The 17,771-nt window shown below is 37.7% G+C and overlaps 2 protein-coding genes across 2 annotated transcripts; both read right to left on the reverse strand.

Annotated features, from left to right (window-relative positions):
* Positions 1-371: 371 nt before the first annotated feature.
* On the reverse strand, positions 372-8,354 carry cep68 (centrosomal protein 68). The gene is made up of 7 exons (XM_079440133.1): positions 8,188-8,354; positions 6,302-6,684; positions 4,044-5,417; positions 3,843-3,965; positions 3,158-3,254; positions 2,516-2,644; positions 372-2,316 (listed from the first exon to the last, which is right to left on the reverse strand). The coding sequence occupies exons 2-7, from the start codon at positions 6,635-6,637 to the stop codon at positions 2,294-2,296; spliced, it is 2,082 nt and encodes a 693-aa protein (XP_079296259.1). The 5' UTR covers positions 6,638-6,684; positions 8,188-8,354; the 3' UTR covers positions 372-2,293.
* Positions 8,355-8,921: 567 nt separating this feature from the next.
* On the reverse strand, positions 8,922-17,545 carry slc1a4 (solute carrier family 1 member 4). The gene is made up of 8 exons (XM_079440142.1): positions 16,891-17,545; positions 15,540-15,582; positions 14,163-14,228; positions 12,760-12,926; positions 12,349-12,582; positions 11,512-11,706; positions 10,995-11,129; positions 8,922-10,312 (listed from the first exon to the last, which is right to left on the reverse strand). Exons 1-8 carry the CDS (start codon positions 17,403-17,405, stop codon positions 10,051-10,053), a joined length of 1,617 nt encoding a protein of 538 aa, XP_079296268.1. The 5' UTR covers positions 17,406-17,545; the 3' UTR covers positions 8,922-10,050.
* Positions 17,546-17,771: the final 226 nt, after the last annotated feature.

Genomic DNA, 17,771 nt, shown 5'->3' on the forward strand with positions numbered 1-17,771 from the left:
TCACTTCACTTCAATGGAAAAGTGGCCAAGCAACACTGCTTAAAAAAAGTTGCCCCATGTATCATCAGCAGTTCAAGTTTTGAATCTTATATTTCAGAGATTTAGTTTAAGTTAATAATACTGGTTCATGGATCTTGTAGAATAAAATGATATAATCATTGAATCTTCTAATTCAATTTTAGAAGACTTTCTAAAGGCCTGAGTAAATTGAGGACCTATTTTAATACTGTATGCATGAATGGTAATCCTTGAGTATATTGTGCATGAATGGAATTTAGTAATTTTGCATTTAATGAAGTATCCATATCAAAACTTACACAGAAATTTAGATTTTAACCTAACCAAGACAAGAAAACTAAGAATAAAACATTCTCAAAAAGGAGAATGTTTGTTAAAAATCCTTTTTTTGTCAACATTAAAAGTCGCACATCAATCCGTGATCTCTGCAGCTGAAGTACTTCAAAACTTTTGAGGTTTTTAGTTTGCTGTCAAATTCATTAAGCTGAATCCACAAAATGCATTATGCTCATCAGTTATTATTGCATTGCATTCATTTGATGTTAACACACTGACATTGTTTCTCCCTTAAAAGAGGTAGTTCACCCCAAATTTTAAATTGTCATCATTTACTCACTCCAAGCTTGCTTTCTTCCAAGGAACGCATAAAAAAAGGTATTTTCGCTGGTTCTGTGCTGGTAACTAATCAACATTGGACACTATAGACTTTCATTGTGTGGACAAAAAACAACAACAAACAAACACGCATTTTTCAAAATATATTTTTTACGTGCGGTGGAAGAATAACATGAGGGTGAGTAAATGATGACAATTTAAATATTTGGGTGAACTGTTGCTGTAACACTTAATAAAAAAAAATAATAATAATTTAAATGTATGAATGTTCCCCAAAGAGATTATTCATATATTAATGATACCATTAATCACACTAATTATCAGTCAAAAAAAAAATATATATATATATCTTTGAGGCACAGGTTATTCAGAAGGGAAACTAAAGCTGCAGGGATGCTAATGGAGGCTGGACTGCTCTCCATTAAAACTTAAAGGGGTCATATGATGCTTTTTTAAAGATCCTTATTTTGTGTATTTGGTGTAATAAAATGTTGACATGTTTTATTGTTCAAAAACACATTATTTTTCAAATACTGTACAGTATTGTAAATCCTCTATGCCCCGCCTCTCTCAAACGCTTCGATTTCTACAAAGACCCTCCTTCCGACAAGTGCAGTCTGCTCTGATTGACCAACTGACACAGTGCATTGTGATTGGCCGAACACCACAAGCACGCGTCGGAAATGTAATGGCCAGCTTCAGCTTTCAAAATTATATTAAAGAAATACAGTTAATAATGTCCTTAGTTTTACCATCAGTTGGAGCCCGAGAGGGGAAGAGTCGCGTGACAGACGGTGATGAAGCTCGTATGTTTTTGCACACAAGCCGCGATTATGTGACCGTTTCTCTCTCTCTCACACACACACGAACACGAATAACAAAACATACAGTCGCTGATTCAGAAGCGCCAGATTGTCATAGCAAAGTCAGGATAACCTCCTCTCCTAGGTTCACGAAACGGTCGTCCATAAAATGCGTTGTTGTTCTGTTGTAAGTAATCTTAATGATTCCTAAGGCCAAATAAAGTTATTTTGCTTTCACCTAGAAACACACAGCGCCTCCCTGACATGGCTGCATCAACATGCAGTTACTGAAACCATACCTTCTTTCTTTGCGTGAACATTTGGGCTGCATTATGCAAATACTTCCAGACCTTGACGTCAAGATGTTGGGGCGTGTTTAAATGAGCCGTTTTAGGGGGCGTGGCAGAGTCTTAACTTTGATAAAGAATATCGCTTTGGTTTTGAGACTTTAGTCTTTGCAACTTCAGGGATCAAAGAAAGACTTGAAATCGCATCATATGACCCCTTTAATAGAGTAATAACCTGAGATCACAATCACAACTAGCACCATGTCTGTGCACCTCTTCAGTCAAACAGTATTACTAAGTTGAGCCATCACAGGACATTTTTGAGTTAAAAAATAACAATCATAAGCTGTGTGTGTAAAAATACAAAGTGAAAAATGTATCACATATGTTGTGAGAGATAACTCAAGCTTGTGACAACAGCACATAACACCACTTCTGGATACAGTAAACGTGCTAAGCGTGTAAAACAAAGATAATGGTGACGTGAGTCAAGTAAGAAGCATTTTTCATCCTTGATGTGAAAACACCAAAAAGGACATCTCGGTGAAGACAGTGAGCCTTTCCAGATTCCTAATAATTCTCAGAAACTGCTTCTGTGGAGAAAAAGTGAGAAACTACTTGATAATGCAGCATTTTTAATAATCAAAAGAGGCTACAGTCAAGGTGACACATAGAAGTTACATGTGAATAGTGAACTTTATATCACAACGATTACAATTCAGTCATCCGTTTCACAAGCTCTAACCATGTGATGACACTAGAGGGCACTATAGATAATAGTTGATCATTTACCTGATGCTTCCTCAGATCTGGGGTCAGTGAGGCAGTCCATGGCTGACAGAATAGAGGAGAAAAGATACTCTGAATGAGTTTCCAGTGTATGAGACTGCCTCTCTATCAGCACCAGTGTGTCTTTCAGAACTGAGGAATCAGGGGGGGAAACAATTAGCAGCAGTATGAGAACAGCTAAAGACTAATGTGTTGACAAAAACAATGCTTGATGTGAATTCTGAAGTGAAGTATGCTAGGCAACAGCACAGCTCTCTAAGTTAAGCATGCATGGCTGCATTCTCCAAGCAGAGCGTTTCCTGTTTCGGTCCGAGGTAACTCTGTGTATTGGGTTACACTGCACAACATGTCCAAAACTGAGAAGCAGTATACTCGTAGAAGTGTACCAACTGATTAAGAAACAAAGAGTGCATTACAGTGCTTTGGAAGATAAAAAGATCTAATGTTTATTCTAATTTATAATTTAGTTTCACTATTTCACAGCTCTGAAGCCACTACTACGGGTTCATTAAGAAAATGCAGTTTTTCCCTTCCATTCAAAGTAGTTGTGACAATTCAAGATTCAGTACAGCAGCAGAATGGTAGAGAGATTTTTTTTATGATATTTTCTTATTGCATTATTTTGATAAAGGTAGTAAGACTCACATGGAGAGGCTGAAATCATGCAATGCAAAAGCAGCTCTCCGGTCTGCAGAACATCTGCTGTGAGGGGTTTATGAGCCAGAACTTCTTCCTGAAAACTCTGAAAAATATCATGTGGCACATTTATGTGCTTTTTGAACTTCTTTAGTAATAAAATCTTTCATTTCTTATTGTTACATAAGATGCACATGCACTGCCATTTAGAAATGTTAAGGTCAGTAAGATTTTTATTTGAATGTTTTTGAAAGAAAAAAAAAATCTCATGCTCACCAAATCTGTATTATTTATCCAAAATACAGTAAAACAGTAATATTGTGAAATATTATTACAATTTAAATTAATTGTTTATTATTTTAATGTCAAAGCTGAATTTTCAACAGTCATTACACCAGTCTTTAGTGTCACATGATCTCTCAGAAATCATTCTAATATGATGATTTTCTGCTCAAAAAAGTTTCTATTATCAATGTTGAAAACAGTTGTGCTGCTTATTTGTGGAAACTGAGATACATTTTTTCAGAATACTTTGGTGAACTGAAAGTTCAGAAGAACAGAATTTATTTTGAAATATAAATTTATAGCACCTGATCACTTTATTTGATATGTTTAATGCATCCTTAATGAACAAACATATTACCTTCTTTCAATTAAAAAACCCAAACTTTAAATGGTAGTGTAGTTTACAAACCTTGTAATGAGCCAAGGAGGCTTTGACGCTCTCCAAGTCAACCATGGGAGGAGAAAGAACTTCTACTTTGTCTATCACCTTGTGCAGCCACTGAATCAGCTTTTCTAGGTTCGAGCAAAATCCCTATTAAAAAAGGATACAACAGTTCTCATTAATTCTCAGCCATCTCAGGACTTCACAATAACAGAAACATCTACTCACCTGTATGTGCTGCATAAGTGACTCCTTGGTCTCATTTTCATTCTGGTCTGTTTGTATTGTCCTCTGAAGCTCTGACATTGACAGTCCGCTCAGTTGATCCATAACAGCTTCCACCTCCCTCAGGTTCCTCCTATTCATGTCTTGGCTAATCATCTGGATTGTGGAACCAGGCTCTTTTGCTCTCTCTAAATGATCCTCATGTGTAATAGGAATTGATCCCCCTTCCACTTCAACATCTTCAATGCCCCTTTCTTCCACTAGTGGTTCCTGCTTTCTCACTTGAGCCATTGGTGATCGGACTGAGGTGATCTCGCTCTCCAGGGATTCCCAGCTGGTGATGACTGGTTGCCTCATCTGGTCACTTATGTCCCTCAGCTGCTGTGAAAGCACCTGAAGTTCTTGAAGCCGTTCTGGTAAGCGAAGAAACTCTTCGTCCAACTCATCCAGCGAATCAGGACGAGGAAGGATGTGTGTTGAACTAATGAAAGTGGGGACTGGTCTGAATGTCGAGAAGATGCCAAATTTACGATAATGGCCCTGTGGCTTCCCGACGCAGTCCAGACTCTCAATTGACAAGCCAGCTTGGTCTAGTGAAGAGTACAGGCTACTGGCCATGATGCCATCTAAGGACTTAGAATGTGATTTGTTTAGAGCACAAAACTCAGTTGACCTTTGCACTGGTCGAGTCCCTGTATAGGACAAGTCTAAACAGGACAGAGTGGAAGAGCGGTCCAACTCAATGCCTGAGTCTTGCAACAATGGATTGGTTCGCAAGAGAAGATCCACCTCTAATGAACCATATGTACCAGCCATGTTGGGTCTCAGAGGGTACGTGTAGTCCAGGAGCTCCTGGTACTCCTTTTCAGGGTCCCAACTGGGGGATTTGCGGTTTGGAGAGGGTGGCATAGAGTTGGGGATGGCACAGGCCCAATAGTTGGCCTGATAAGGCAACGTGTGTTTGAACCCATGTTGATGGTTCTTACTGTAAGATTCTGTGTTAAGAAGAGAATCTCTTCCTCTATCCATCATCTCACCTGGTCTTGTTTTTACCTTTCTTGTGAAATCAGACGTATGATTGGACGAGTAAGAAGTGCTTCTAGGAGTGGATGTCCACTTAGGCACTTGGGGTGCTATGAGGCCCAAAGAAGCTGAAGGGGGACTGGACAGACTGCATTTGGCAGCTGAAGAGTGAAAAATAGGATCCTTGTCACATGACCACAGTCTGAGGTCTGATACGCTCATGGAGGTATCCAGGTCTTCTCTGGATAATGGTGGGGAGGATTTATAAAATGGAGAATCTTCTGGGTTACGTCTGAATGACTGTTTGGACAGACTTTTGTCCTTTTCTTTAGGAGAATCTGCTTTATAACTGATCTGAGGAAAAATAGACAAAAAGAGGAAATGATTAATAGGAAATCCTGGGACGCAGAACATGACCAGGGAGCCACTGGCTCCTATAATTAAACATAGACAAACATAGACAACAATTTCAAACGTTTGGGGATGATAAGTTTTTGTTGTTGCTGTTGTGGTGTTATGCTCACCAAGCCTGCATTTATTTGATTAAATATACAGTTAATCTGTAATATTGTGAAATATTATTACAAATTAAAATAATTATTTTTATTTTAATATATTTTAATATGTATTCCTGTGATGGCAAAGATTAATTTCCATTCTTCAGTGACACATGGTCCTTCAGAAATCATTCTAATATGATGATTTGATACTCAAAAACCTTTTCTTATTATTATCAATGTTGAAAATACTGTTGCTTACAATTTTTTGGAAACCATGATACATTTTTATTTCAGGATTTTTGATAAATAGAGAATCTTTGATTTAATTTTGAATCAGGCATAACCAAAAAATGACTCATGGTTCAGTTAGGGAGTCAGTTGTGGTTCAGTAACAGCTCTGAATGATTAACTGACTAAAAAACTCACAAGCAAGTTCAACTAATTTAAGCATCACACCGACTAGCTTGTTAAAAACAGCCGGTTCACAAGAGTCATTTGTTTGTGAATCAGATATCACAGTTTGCGCTGGGTTCACTGCTGTGTGCAGAAAACACTGGCTTGCACCCTAACGAGATGGTATCTGATGAATCTACATTTGGATGCACACAAAGCTTTCCTGGCTGGTTTTAAAAAAAAAATTACAAACACTTTGCAACCACCTTAGATGCAAAATTCAGTACAAATTTGGAAATTCAGTAAAAAAAAAAAACCTAAGACTTTGTTTCATTAGATTCTTACCCTCTCTGAGTCTTCATGTGTAGAGGAGTTCTTCAGGATGGGCACCTGCCATTGTGTGGCGATCAGTGGTTTTCTCATGATATAGATGCTTTTGTCCGGCATATACCTGGAAACAGGTGCCATAGTGACCGTCTTTTTGCTGCCACTTCTCTCTTTGTCTGAGTCCTTGGACTCCTGGAGATTTGCAGGCCTTGTCCTCTCAACTGCTCTGTGACTGAGGGGCCTAGTTTGACCGCTGTGAATGAACTCCGGGATCCTGGTCTTCCTTCTCCCATAGCTCGTGTTCTCCATTTGCGAGGAGGTGTCTGATAAGGCCTTGTCAACTCCGAGAGCCATAGTAACACATCCAGATTCTGTGGTTCCTCATTTGGCCAGAGTGACAGCTAAAGGTCATAACCACACTGTTAGTGTATTAAACACTGTTTGAATCACCACACAAGAAGCTCTGTGATAGGTGTGGTCTAACATGATGCAGGGCTTGTTTACTTGAATAGAGTTACTTCTGATCTGGATAAGCAATCTCATTATGGCTACATGTTCAGGCTTGCCTGAAATTCATGAATGCTCTTTGTCCATCCCTAACTACAAAAGTACTACCACTAACAGATTTAATCTGAAAAATCTTAAATTAAAAGTAAAAAATAAATTATTTAATTAAAAACAAAATGATAAATTAATTACATTTTATAATGAAAACTAATTTAGTAATTAAATATAATAATATGTGCTGTACAGTGGCAAAATATAATATCTAGACTTATGATTATCTATGATTATGTGTTAGATGAATGCTGATAAATGCAACAGCATGCAGACAAAACAGGTTCTTGTATTTCTTTGTGGAATACTAGACTGTATCTGTTTTTTGATTGGCGGATGCGCCTGGTTTCCATGGCAACTGACAGAAAATTGCATGTCATGAGAGGTGATCACGTGGGGACATTTAAATCATAGCCTGCCTGCAAACAAAAGACAATCATGTGTCTTTACCGTTGAACCCTTGCAGAGTTCCTTTTACACTTGCATTACAGTAAATTAGAGTTCCTTTTAATTTTAATATGACACTTGCTTGCAGGGCTATATGTATGAATTTGGTTACTTTGTATTGTAGAGCAAGTAAGCAAAACAAATTCTATCAATATGTTATTTGTGGACATAAAAGCCAGCCAAGTTGTTCTGAGACTGATCCTTGGGCTACAATGGCACTAGATCAAGTCAAACAGTGCAAGTCACTGATCTATAATAGAGAACATTATATATAGATCAGTGGTGCAAATCCTAGAAGATCATATAGGCTTGATTGACAGTTACCATGGCAACCTGGTCATCAAACAAATGCCTAAAGAAGGCACACTGTCTGCATTATACATTTCCGCTGTAAATCAATTCAAACGTAAAACACACAGCGTACAATTCACAATAAAAATACAATCTGCTTGTTTTGTAAACCACAACAGTGATTCTGTAATTACACACTATGCAAATGCAATCTACACAAAGGGAAACGGTGGGTCTTCCACATAAGCGGCTCATTTAACAGTTCTAGGATTTAATAATGCAAGGAAAGCTTAAATTCAACACAAAGGCATGCAAACAAATAAGAACAAGAATGAAGAACGTGCACATTGAGAATACGTGGCCTGGGAAAGCTATTTAGTGATTAACTTTCTTGTACGGAAAATGTTTTGCTTAGAATAAAGTATGTAAAATTATTCTTAAATTATATATGCATCAGTAATGAAATGCATTTTACAACAAGCGGCAGCACATAAAGTGATGCTAAGCTATTATGTATCAGGAATATTAATCTGTCATACAGCAGCTTCACACCTCACCTTGGCTTTCATAACACCCTGCATAATTGATCTTAAACTGTATTTACGTACCGGTTTGGGCTAAGGAAAATCCCTCGGCAGCTCCACGAACTACGTTTATAATTTAGAGATATAATACGATCAATAAAACCCTGCTGTTGATGGAGGAAACGGTTCATAACACAGAGGCGGGTCAAGCAGCGCAAGACTGTCGCTTCCAGCCAATAGCGACATGAAACTGCGCGAGACAAAGTTCAGTCACACCGACTCAAGTTTCAGATTAATACGCATGCGCATGATAATGTGTATTAAGTGAGCAGTTAATTGGGGGAAACTTTAGCGGAGACCTTTATTAATTTTAATTGCCATTAAAATTAATAAAGCTGCTGAAATTGCGCCTTGCCTGTTACATTTCTCAGCGCTGCTCATGATCGACCAATTACAGTCGTTTGTGATTATATAATGAGGATTTAAAAATAACTTTATAGAAATCGTTGTGAGTGATTTCAGTTTTCGTATTGACTATAAATATTTGCATTTATATTAAATATAACACATAATATATATATATACATATGTTGATTAAATATTTAAATCATTACCCGTTTAATGTACACAAGTCTCCGGTGAGAAAAAAAGCGACTTGTTTGCTCCCTGGAGGGCAATCTCTTTGTATCAACACAGGAAACAGTTACATTATTAGTTCCCAAAAAATAATTATCCCTGTCAAACAAAGGAGTGTGTATTCGATGTAAATCTAAGATTAGATTCTCATAACAATGCAATTGCACAAAAATCGTCAAATTGCATGTAAATCAGAGACTTTTGATTTAATGGTAAACAGAGATAACAAGATAACATACAGTTAAAAGAGAGTGAAAAAATACAAGGAAAAATGCATATAAAACACACTAATCAAGTACTAATTAACAGTTTTTAGAGTTCATATAAACCCTTTAACATCTGAATCTTTTCAAAGCAACAGATTACGAAAAATAATTTTCAATGCTGTACAAAAGGCTAAACAATTAGAATAAATTAAACTCATTCATACTTATCAAATTGACGTTTTAAAATCGTTTACTTCTTAACTAAAGGCCAAACTTCTAAGTTGGTCATAGAATGTACAAAAAAATGAAAATTAAATCAAGACAAAGTCAATGTTTATAATTTCATTGACCACTAGGTGTCACTGGATATCATGGGTGATGTTCTTGGGTCAACAGCATGTATTTTTTATGTAAAGAATGGAGGTCTATCAGGAAATGTTTGACCTCCAGTGTGTCTCTCATCATCAGGTTGAATATCACCTGTGACCCTGAGTTTTGTCTCAATCTCTGAGCTTGATGTTCACTTGAAATTTAAAGTTCACCAGATTGGAAAGTACTAAAAAAACATAAAGCACAAGCTCAGAATCCCCAAGAATTACCAAGAGTACACACGCACAGTTTTGATATAGCCCCCAATAAATCACCGGACAATACCACAATGCAACAGGATTTGCCACTAGGGACACAAATATTTACAGCAAATACTTTCTGGTCTATCTTCAAAATAGTTAATGTTTCACACAGTCAGTTAAAATATAGCAAACAAACAGAGCAAGAGGTCAGTCTGTGAATGATTTTCATTACTATCCATCTCTTTATCAGATATCTACTCGCAGAGTGGAAATGTTCCCTTTTAGGCTTTGCACATAATCTGGGTCATGTTCCCAAACACAAAAATGACAATATGAAATAATTTTGGCACAACTGGATAAGATTATCCTTATAGAACCTGTCCTTGTCAAGTACTAAAGAGCAAACTGATCTGAATAAACTTTATGCTTGAGGTAAACTTCACACTGGTGGCAACATCATGTCTATAGTGGGTTTTAAAGGAGTAAGATAGAGAAAGAGTGAAGAAGAAAGAGAAGAGACCACAGTCAGCACTTCAAAGCACAGACTCCACACCGTCCTTGTCGAGTGTTTCATGTGAGGAACTGTCTCCTTGGTTCTGGTGTGTGACGAGAGGGGAGGTCTCCTCTTCTGCTTTGACATTTGCCACCACCTCCACCTTCACCTCCTGCAGTTCCTGCTCCTCTTGATGCTGTTCCTGTTCTCTTCGTTTCTTCATCTCTTGCTCATTGATGTGGTGAAGAATGCCAGCACCAAGTGCATCCCCCTCCACGTTCACAACAGTAGTGGTTCGGTCTCTGATCACATATCAGACACAGTTTGTTAACACAACAGATTACTTAAGAGTTAAAAACTGTATGTATATATAATATGCATATAAATTGAATGTTTTTTATTCTGATAAGAAGCTTTAGAAGGCTCTTACGATGCTTTAACAATAATAGGCTGCAAAGATATCAGAATGATAAAAAATGGGGGGTTGTAATTATGTATACATAAAAATATTTATTTTATACTTTATACTATTACAAATAAATATACAATTGTTCAAAAGTTTGGAGTCAGTAAGATTTTAGGTTTGTTATTTAAGTCTCTTCTACTTACCAAGGCTGCATTTATTTAATCAAAAGTAAAAACAGTAATGTTTTGAAATATTATTAAAGTTTTCAATAGATTTTCTTTTCTATTTTAATATATTTTAAAATATAATTTATTACTATGATGAAAACGATGAATATTCAGCAGTCATTACTCCAGTCTTAAGTGTCACATGATCCTTCAGAAATCATTCTAATATTCTGATTTGCTGCTCAAGAAACATTTCTTACATTTTCTTCCTGTCCAGTAAATTTGACACTGATATGGCAACTCAAACACAACACTGAGCTAATATTGATAAATGAGATTATATGAGATATATGCAGTTAATCAGTATATTGATTAATTGATATTGAATATAAATGGTAGAAGCTGTCTTACACAATCCAGTCCACAGCCAACATGAGTGACAGGTCATGGGTGGGCAGACCAATGGCCTCCAGAATGATAGCGATGGTGATTATCCCTCCAGCTGGAATACCTGCAGCTCCCACACTGGAGGCAGTGGCTGTCACCCTTTGAATAAACAAATAAGCAGTCATTTAGCAGATGCTTTTTCCTAAGTGATTAACGGTTCACCGGTTACAGAAACAAATTCCCTAGAGTTAAGTGCCATGTTTCTAACAGCCAGAATGGTGATAGCTCATTTATCATCCTCCAAACCTCCATCAGAGCCTCAGCTCTAAAGTGCTTGCTACACACTCAACAGCGTAACCTTGCACACTGGGACAGGCTCCAGAGAGAGTGTGTTGCTTGTAAATTTAGATCAAGCTTAGTATCTCTGCCTTGTTTAGATATAGAGTATGTTGCATGTAACCAGTATAGATACAGGAATGTTCAGGGTATCTATCAAAACTCCTGCTGATTGAAGAAATGCCTCATAGCGATGTACACTCACAGGATTGTGAAGATCTGGCCTGCGTTGAGTTCAACGTTGTTGAGCTGGGCAATAAACACAGCCGCAACGCACTGGAAAATGGCTGCTCCATCCATGTTGACAGTAGCTCCAATCGGTAAAATAAACCGACTGATTCGTTTGTCGACACCGTTGTTCTCCTCTACACACTTCATCATGGTGGGCAGTGTCGCTGAGCTGCATGGGCACAGAAAAAAGACAGGGTTTGAGTATGTGATGGCAAATTAGATGTAATAAGGGTAATAAGGGATGACATCAGGCCCAATCAGAGATATTTTTGTTTTATTTATATACTATAATAATACCAATCGATTTTTTGATGTAGCTTTTATTTCACTATATAGTGATTTTGCTATGTGCTTTTGCCATTCTTATTAGTTTTTATTCAGATTTTTTGTCTTAAACTTATTTCAGTTAGTTGCCCAGACAACATTTCATAAAACAAGGTTTTAAATTTCAGTTTTTCATCTAATATTTATATTTGACTATATTTCAGCTTTATTTTAATGAATGAAAACATTTTGTGATAGTTTTAGTTTTATTAAACAACAACAGCACTGCTTTCAACTAGTCCAAAAGTGTTGAGACTGCAAATAAACCATCAAATCATGGAAAAGACGTTCAAACATCTTACTTTGTCAACCTGATTAAGGGCCCTTTGCCAACAAATCAAGGTTTTTGCATTTCAGAAACACTACTAAAGATTTAACAAGACTAGTGATTCCAGGCAAAAAGGAAAGACTGCTTTTTAGTCACATTCTGAAAGCCAAATTAACCTGCTTATAGGACTAAAGAAATATATGAAATATAACAAAGTACCTGGAGCAGGTAGCAAAGGCGGTGGTGAAAGGTGTGATGAGGCCAGACAGGAAACTGAAGGGGTTTGCACGAGTGAACCCAAAGTAGATAAGAGGTAAGACGATGCCACCATGGATGATGTGGCCCAGAATAGAGGCAAAAATGTACTTCCCCAGACTAGTGACCAGCAGAACCACATCTTCCATCTCTACAATCTTACTGCCAACCAAGAACATGATGCCAAAAGGCACATACCTGAAGGACAAAATGACAGAATGTATCATATATTATGGTACATGGTATGGTTTTATGATATATAAAAATTTTACATTTTTTAGTTTTCAGAGTTAAATATGATAGATAGATAGATAGATAGATAGATAGATAGATAGATAGATAGATAGATAGATTTGATCAAAGGTCTTTACTTACCACATGATCCAAGACACCAGTACCATGGTGGCTTCATTGAATGCATTGAAAAAGCGAATGAGCTCTTCTCCTTCTGCACCAAGCTTTCTCAAAGCAACTCCAAAAACCACGGCAAAGAGAACAAGGCCCAGAATATTCATTCCATCTGCATCTGTTCCATAGGGTACCTGAAAACCACCAGAACATGTTTGTCTTTGGCTTGCATAAGTAGACAATCAAATATTATGTTTTCATGGCAGCACACAGTTGGTCAAAGGTGAACAATGCAACAGCAAACTAAATTAGAAGCTGACATTGTTTTAAGCAACAAAATGTGACATTAATATACTCTGATAAATGCTGATTGCTAATTAACTATATTAAACTATTGTTAACTACCTTTATTAACTATTGTTCCCACTCATACTCCCTGTCATTGAATTGGATATGATTGTGCATGGACAAGTGACTTTCAAAAGACGAAACGTGATGAGGCTTGGCTCTCAGTCTGATTTTCCCTCAGCAGTGGTGGCAGTGGGGTGATGAAGATCTGACGGGATTGAGCTACCGTTCAACTGAATCCTGCTCTTGTTCTGGGCTTTATCGCACATCCAGGCATGGCTCATCACTTGGCACACAGTACTGGTTGTTCTGTAAGCCCTATTATGCAATCAAGCGTTCTGAGGGATTGCCCACATATTTGCCCATGCACCAGCAGGTATGAGACATTTTAGCTGAGCCAGGATGTAATGAAGACCCAATCATTTATACAAAGGCTAATCACATACAGTACATAGTGTAGTTCGGATGCAGTATGTTAACTTTTTAATTTTTGCATAATTACAACTGAATTTGAAAGGAAACATTGATGGAATAGATTTAAACATATTAAATTTCAAGTAGTAGGACATAAACTTTACAATTATGTGGAGATCTGCATGCTTGTGGGACTAGATTTAACTGAGTGTACTAATATAATGATAGAAAAACAAATCTAAAAAACAAATGATAGAAAAACAAAAACAAAAACAAAAAAAAGCCCTATGGGAAAGGCTTGCCATCTCCAGCTGCTTGAGTGCTCAGTAGGACAGGAGCAGCAAAACCGGCTGCGTCAACCCTGGCCCTGTGCAAACAAACAGCAAGCTCATTCAAGGCTGCCAAAGAGCCAACACTACTGAGTGGTCAGACATAAAACCAGCCAATAGGCACCAATTGGACTTGAGCTTTTTTTTTTTTTAAAGCACAAAATAACCAGGTTAAACTGACATTTCAACAAGTGGCATGATGTGTGTGTTGACAATTGTGTATTTGACGGTGCAATCTTAACAGGAAGGACCTAATGCTAAATAACACATAATTGCATATATTTTATATTATTATAAAATAACAATAAAATGTTCTTAGAACATTAAGAGATTGTATACCTTCTGGTAGTTGAGGGTTCCATTTGTTCCATTTCCAACAAGAATTGTCTTGTAATCAGTGACATACTGTGATAAAAGTAAGAGACAGAGAAATACAACATCATGAGCTACATGCAGTGCTTATCACAGAGCTATTCTGACCGATTTCAATCCATTCCAGTGTGCAGCTTCATGAACTGTGATGCATTTGATTATTTCTCTGCACTGAGCCTGTTTAGTGCCAAAATACTCACAAAAGCAGCATTTAAAGTTTAGCTGAAGAGGACTTTGAGACTGGTATACACAGAGACAATGACAGTGCTCCCCCACAACCCTGCTATTCAGAACCCCTGTTCCTCAAAAACTCCAATTATATGAGCTGGAGCACTCAGTTTTTGCGAATCTCAAAAGTAGAAAAGGAATAGGTGAGGTAAGAAATAGAAATAAATAGTAAAAAAAAATTATCTCCTTTTTGGGCAAAGTAAAAAAACTACAAGATGGATGGCATATTTTCATAGAAAATTTTTTTACATATTAAAAATCAGTGCAGTCGAATGCAAACTTATGTGAACTGGCTCAAAAGGTTCAGATGCAGTATAATGGGCCTTTAACTGAGATTAATTTACAGTGTTTGTATTATCTGATGTTGCAGTGATAGCAAAATTAAAATCCATAAACATATGTCAATTAGAGATAATTAAGACAACCTGGAATATATCTCAGACCAGTCCGTTTGTAACTGACCATTAAAATAATTCCCAGGCATTTCTGTATTAATCCTGCTAATCTCTGTCTCTTCTCTTTTAAAGCCTTTCTGGCCTCCATCCAGGTAAATGTTGATGGAAATCCCACTGGATAAAGAAACATTCTCCCACTGGATAAAGAAACAGCCCATCTGCACCTAATGACCCTGTTTCTCTTTCTAAATCTACTTTGGCCTTTGCAAAAACATCTTTTTCTACAAATTGATAACTGGGCTCGGTTTGTGTCATTGGGGTCGTCCACATGCTCCGGTCTAGGCACAGAGATGTTATCTCCCACCCTGGCCACCGAACCTCCTGACCTCTCTTTGAGCAGAGCGTGATCACTGTTGAGCATTTGCCCGTGTGGTACAACCCAATGAACCAAGCCAGGTTGCCAGGCACCAAGGAATGGAATCAGCTTGCTATGGTAACTGTCTGGTTGCTTAGTGGTGAGAGAGGATGGGAGGTATTTATTGAGCAGGGACAAAAATGCTCCATTGCTCCATTTTGTGACTCTCTCAATTAGAGATGAAGGAGCTGTTAACATGGAGGAAATGGCCTACAAATATTAATTCTGAACATATCTGTTTGTGTGAGTGTCTAAGTGTATGTCTGTGTGTGTTTTAGTGACAGCTGGAGGAAAAAAGTAACCTACTGAGCGGAAAGCTGCGGCCACCAGGTTGGATGGAAACAGGTTTCTAAAAAGGAAAAACAAGCAAGAAAGATAAACCAGTGATTATCACAGATGGACACCACTGATGTTTCTTTGCTAAATTCTCACCAGTTTGCAGCATGAGGGACCCGTAAAGGAAGTTTTGCATTGATTCGTACAAATCGATATTTGTATCTGCAAATCCATATCCCAAATCATTCACTTGGGCTACAGAATGGATTATTTTAAACTAAACTGAGTTGAGTTCTTATTCGGCATATGACCTGCGTTAAAAAGAGGATTAATCTAGTAACCCTGTGAACTATGAGGCAAAAAGATATGCATTTTCTCCAGATACATGCAAGCATATTATACACTGCAGATTTATATTCAAACAAGAAAAACTTTTTAACAGGTTTCAGGTTTCAAGTGTAAAAAGTGTATTTTTTGTGGTGTCATTTCAGATTGGTTAAAGAGAAGGATAATGACTTTAAATTAATAGTAAACATGCTGAAATTTACAACAAAACAAATCTTCAAAAGTTATTTTCTTTTATGAAAAATCAAATTATTAAATTTATGTTGCTGATGGAAAAACTAGATGTTTTTTTGCAAATTTGGTACTTGTTTGTCACTAGTCCATGGTGATCTACCAGCCCTAACCAGCTTGATCCAGGTCTACTAGATTGATCACAACCCCATCAGATGGTAGGCTGTTTTGGACCAGCTCAAGATGATTACTTTCCAGCAAAAAAAAAAAAAAAAAAACATGTAACACCAGCCACAATCAGAAAAGTAACACAAGAGGTAGCCATATGTAGCCTTATTTCTGTCCTATAGCACAGCAACAATTGGGCCATTATGAAATATTCAGGCTTCTAACTGTTGTATGAAAAGATGTATCCAGGATAACTAATAATATATGGCAATTAATTATTAAAATCCATCAGAACATAAAATGTCACACTACCTTGACATGTTAAAACAGATTCTTAACAAAACTGATAAATTTATAAGCTTAGCACTCATATTTGCCCCAGTTTTGCAAAACTCATACTGTGTGGAATAAAACTTTTTCTTGCCAGAAATATGAGCATTTTACAGCTCTTCTTTCCCTGTCTCTGGCAATAATTAAATGCAAATCAGCATGTGATTTAAATGCCTAAAAAAAGAAAAGAGGATGTAAAGTATGAACTTGTCACATGATCTAAAGCGTCTAATGTATTTGTGAGTGTTGAACATAGGCTACACCGCTAATCATGCCGGGAATTTACAGGCGCGGATTAATCGCTGCCAAATATTGGACTGTTGTATTTCTCATTTTGAATGTTATGATTTCCATTACCAAACAATACCTTGCAAGGTCTAAAAACGAATCCGCCGTCTCTTTGTTGGAGCTCACGCCTTCCAGCCCCAAGTTGTTGGTATTCAGCGCTCCTGCTCCCACGCCGGGTTTGATGATGAAGGCGAGAGCTACCCCGATGGATGAAGCGATCAGAGTGGTCACCAGAAAGTAAGACACGGCGATCCCTCCGAGCTTCCCCAGCGAGCGCGTGTCCAGACTCGCAGCGCCAGAGATCAAACTGCAAACCACCAAAGGAAGGATGATCATCTTGAGCATCCTCAGCAGCATCTCTCCGGGGAAGGCGAAGTAAGTCATTTGCGCTCGGGTTAGGTTCATGTTCCGGAACATCATCCCGAGCCCGACGCCCACCAGAACCCCGGACACCGTCAAGATCACTAGGAGGTTTCTATTGAAGAAGCCCATTAACCGGTCTTTAAAGCTGTTCTTTTCTGATTTTATCGAGACCGCTGCTAACGGACTTTTGTGCCCGGCGTGTCCATTGATTTCGCTTTTTTTCTCCTCCATGTTTTCCCTACACGCTCAGTCTTTCCACACGTTTAAAAGCAGTACCAGGCTTTTCTCATCAACCGCGTGCGCGCCAGGAATAGAGCGGACTGGAGAGCGCTTGTAAAAACCAGCCGGCACTTATAGACATGTGCTGCCTCTACCAATGACGAGGGGTCTTTTAAAGATGAGGATCCAGGACATGCGCACTGCTGGACCAAGATGAAATGATGCAACAAGGCAAAGGGTTGCTGATACCCATGCATATTATTACTATTATTATTATTATTATTATTATTATTGGGTGATTTAATATGTGTACCGTTGCTATTTTTGTGTTAGTAAATTTCATTATGCCATATCTATCTATCTATCTATCTATCTATC

Source organism: Barbus barbus (genome assembly GCF_936440315.1).
Source record: "Barbus barbus genome assembly, chromosome: 18".
Taxonomy (NCBI): domain Eukaryota; kingdom Metazoa; phylum Chordata; class Actinopteri; order Cypriniformes; family Cyprinidae; genus Barbus; species Barbus barbus.

What these genes read in the sequence shown, in the direction of transcription:
- cep68 (XM_079440133.1), bottom strand. Translation starts at nt 6,637, where the DNA reads ATGGCTCTCGGAGTTGACAAGGCCTTATCAGACACCTCCTCGCAAATG. An exon ending in CACATGAAGACTCAGAGAGG is followed by an intron (nt 5,418 to 6,301) that starts GTAAGAATCTAA and finishes ATTTTTCCTCAG; the next exon opens with ATCAGTTATAAAGCAGATTC. An exon ending in CCTCCTTGGCTCATTACAAG is followed by an intron (nt 3,255 to 3,842) that starts GTTTGTAAACTA and finishes GATATTTTTCAG; the next exon opens with AGTTTTCAGGAAGAAGTTCT.
- slc1a4 (XM_079440142.1), bottom strand. Translation starts at nt 17,405, where the DNA reads ATGGAGGAGAAAAAAAGCGAAATCAATGGACACGCCGGGCACAAAAGT. An exon ending in TCGTTTTTAGACCTTGCAAG is followed by an intron (nt 15,583 to 16,890) that starts GTATTGTTTGGT and finishes TTTCCTTTTTAG; the next exon opens with AAACCTGTTTCCATCCAACC. An exon ending in GCCTTTGCTACCTGCTCCAG is followed by an intron (nt 11,707 to 12,348) that starts GTACTTTGTTAT and finishes GTGCCCATGCAG; the next exon opens with CTCAGCGACACTGCCCACCA.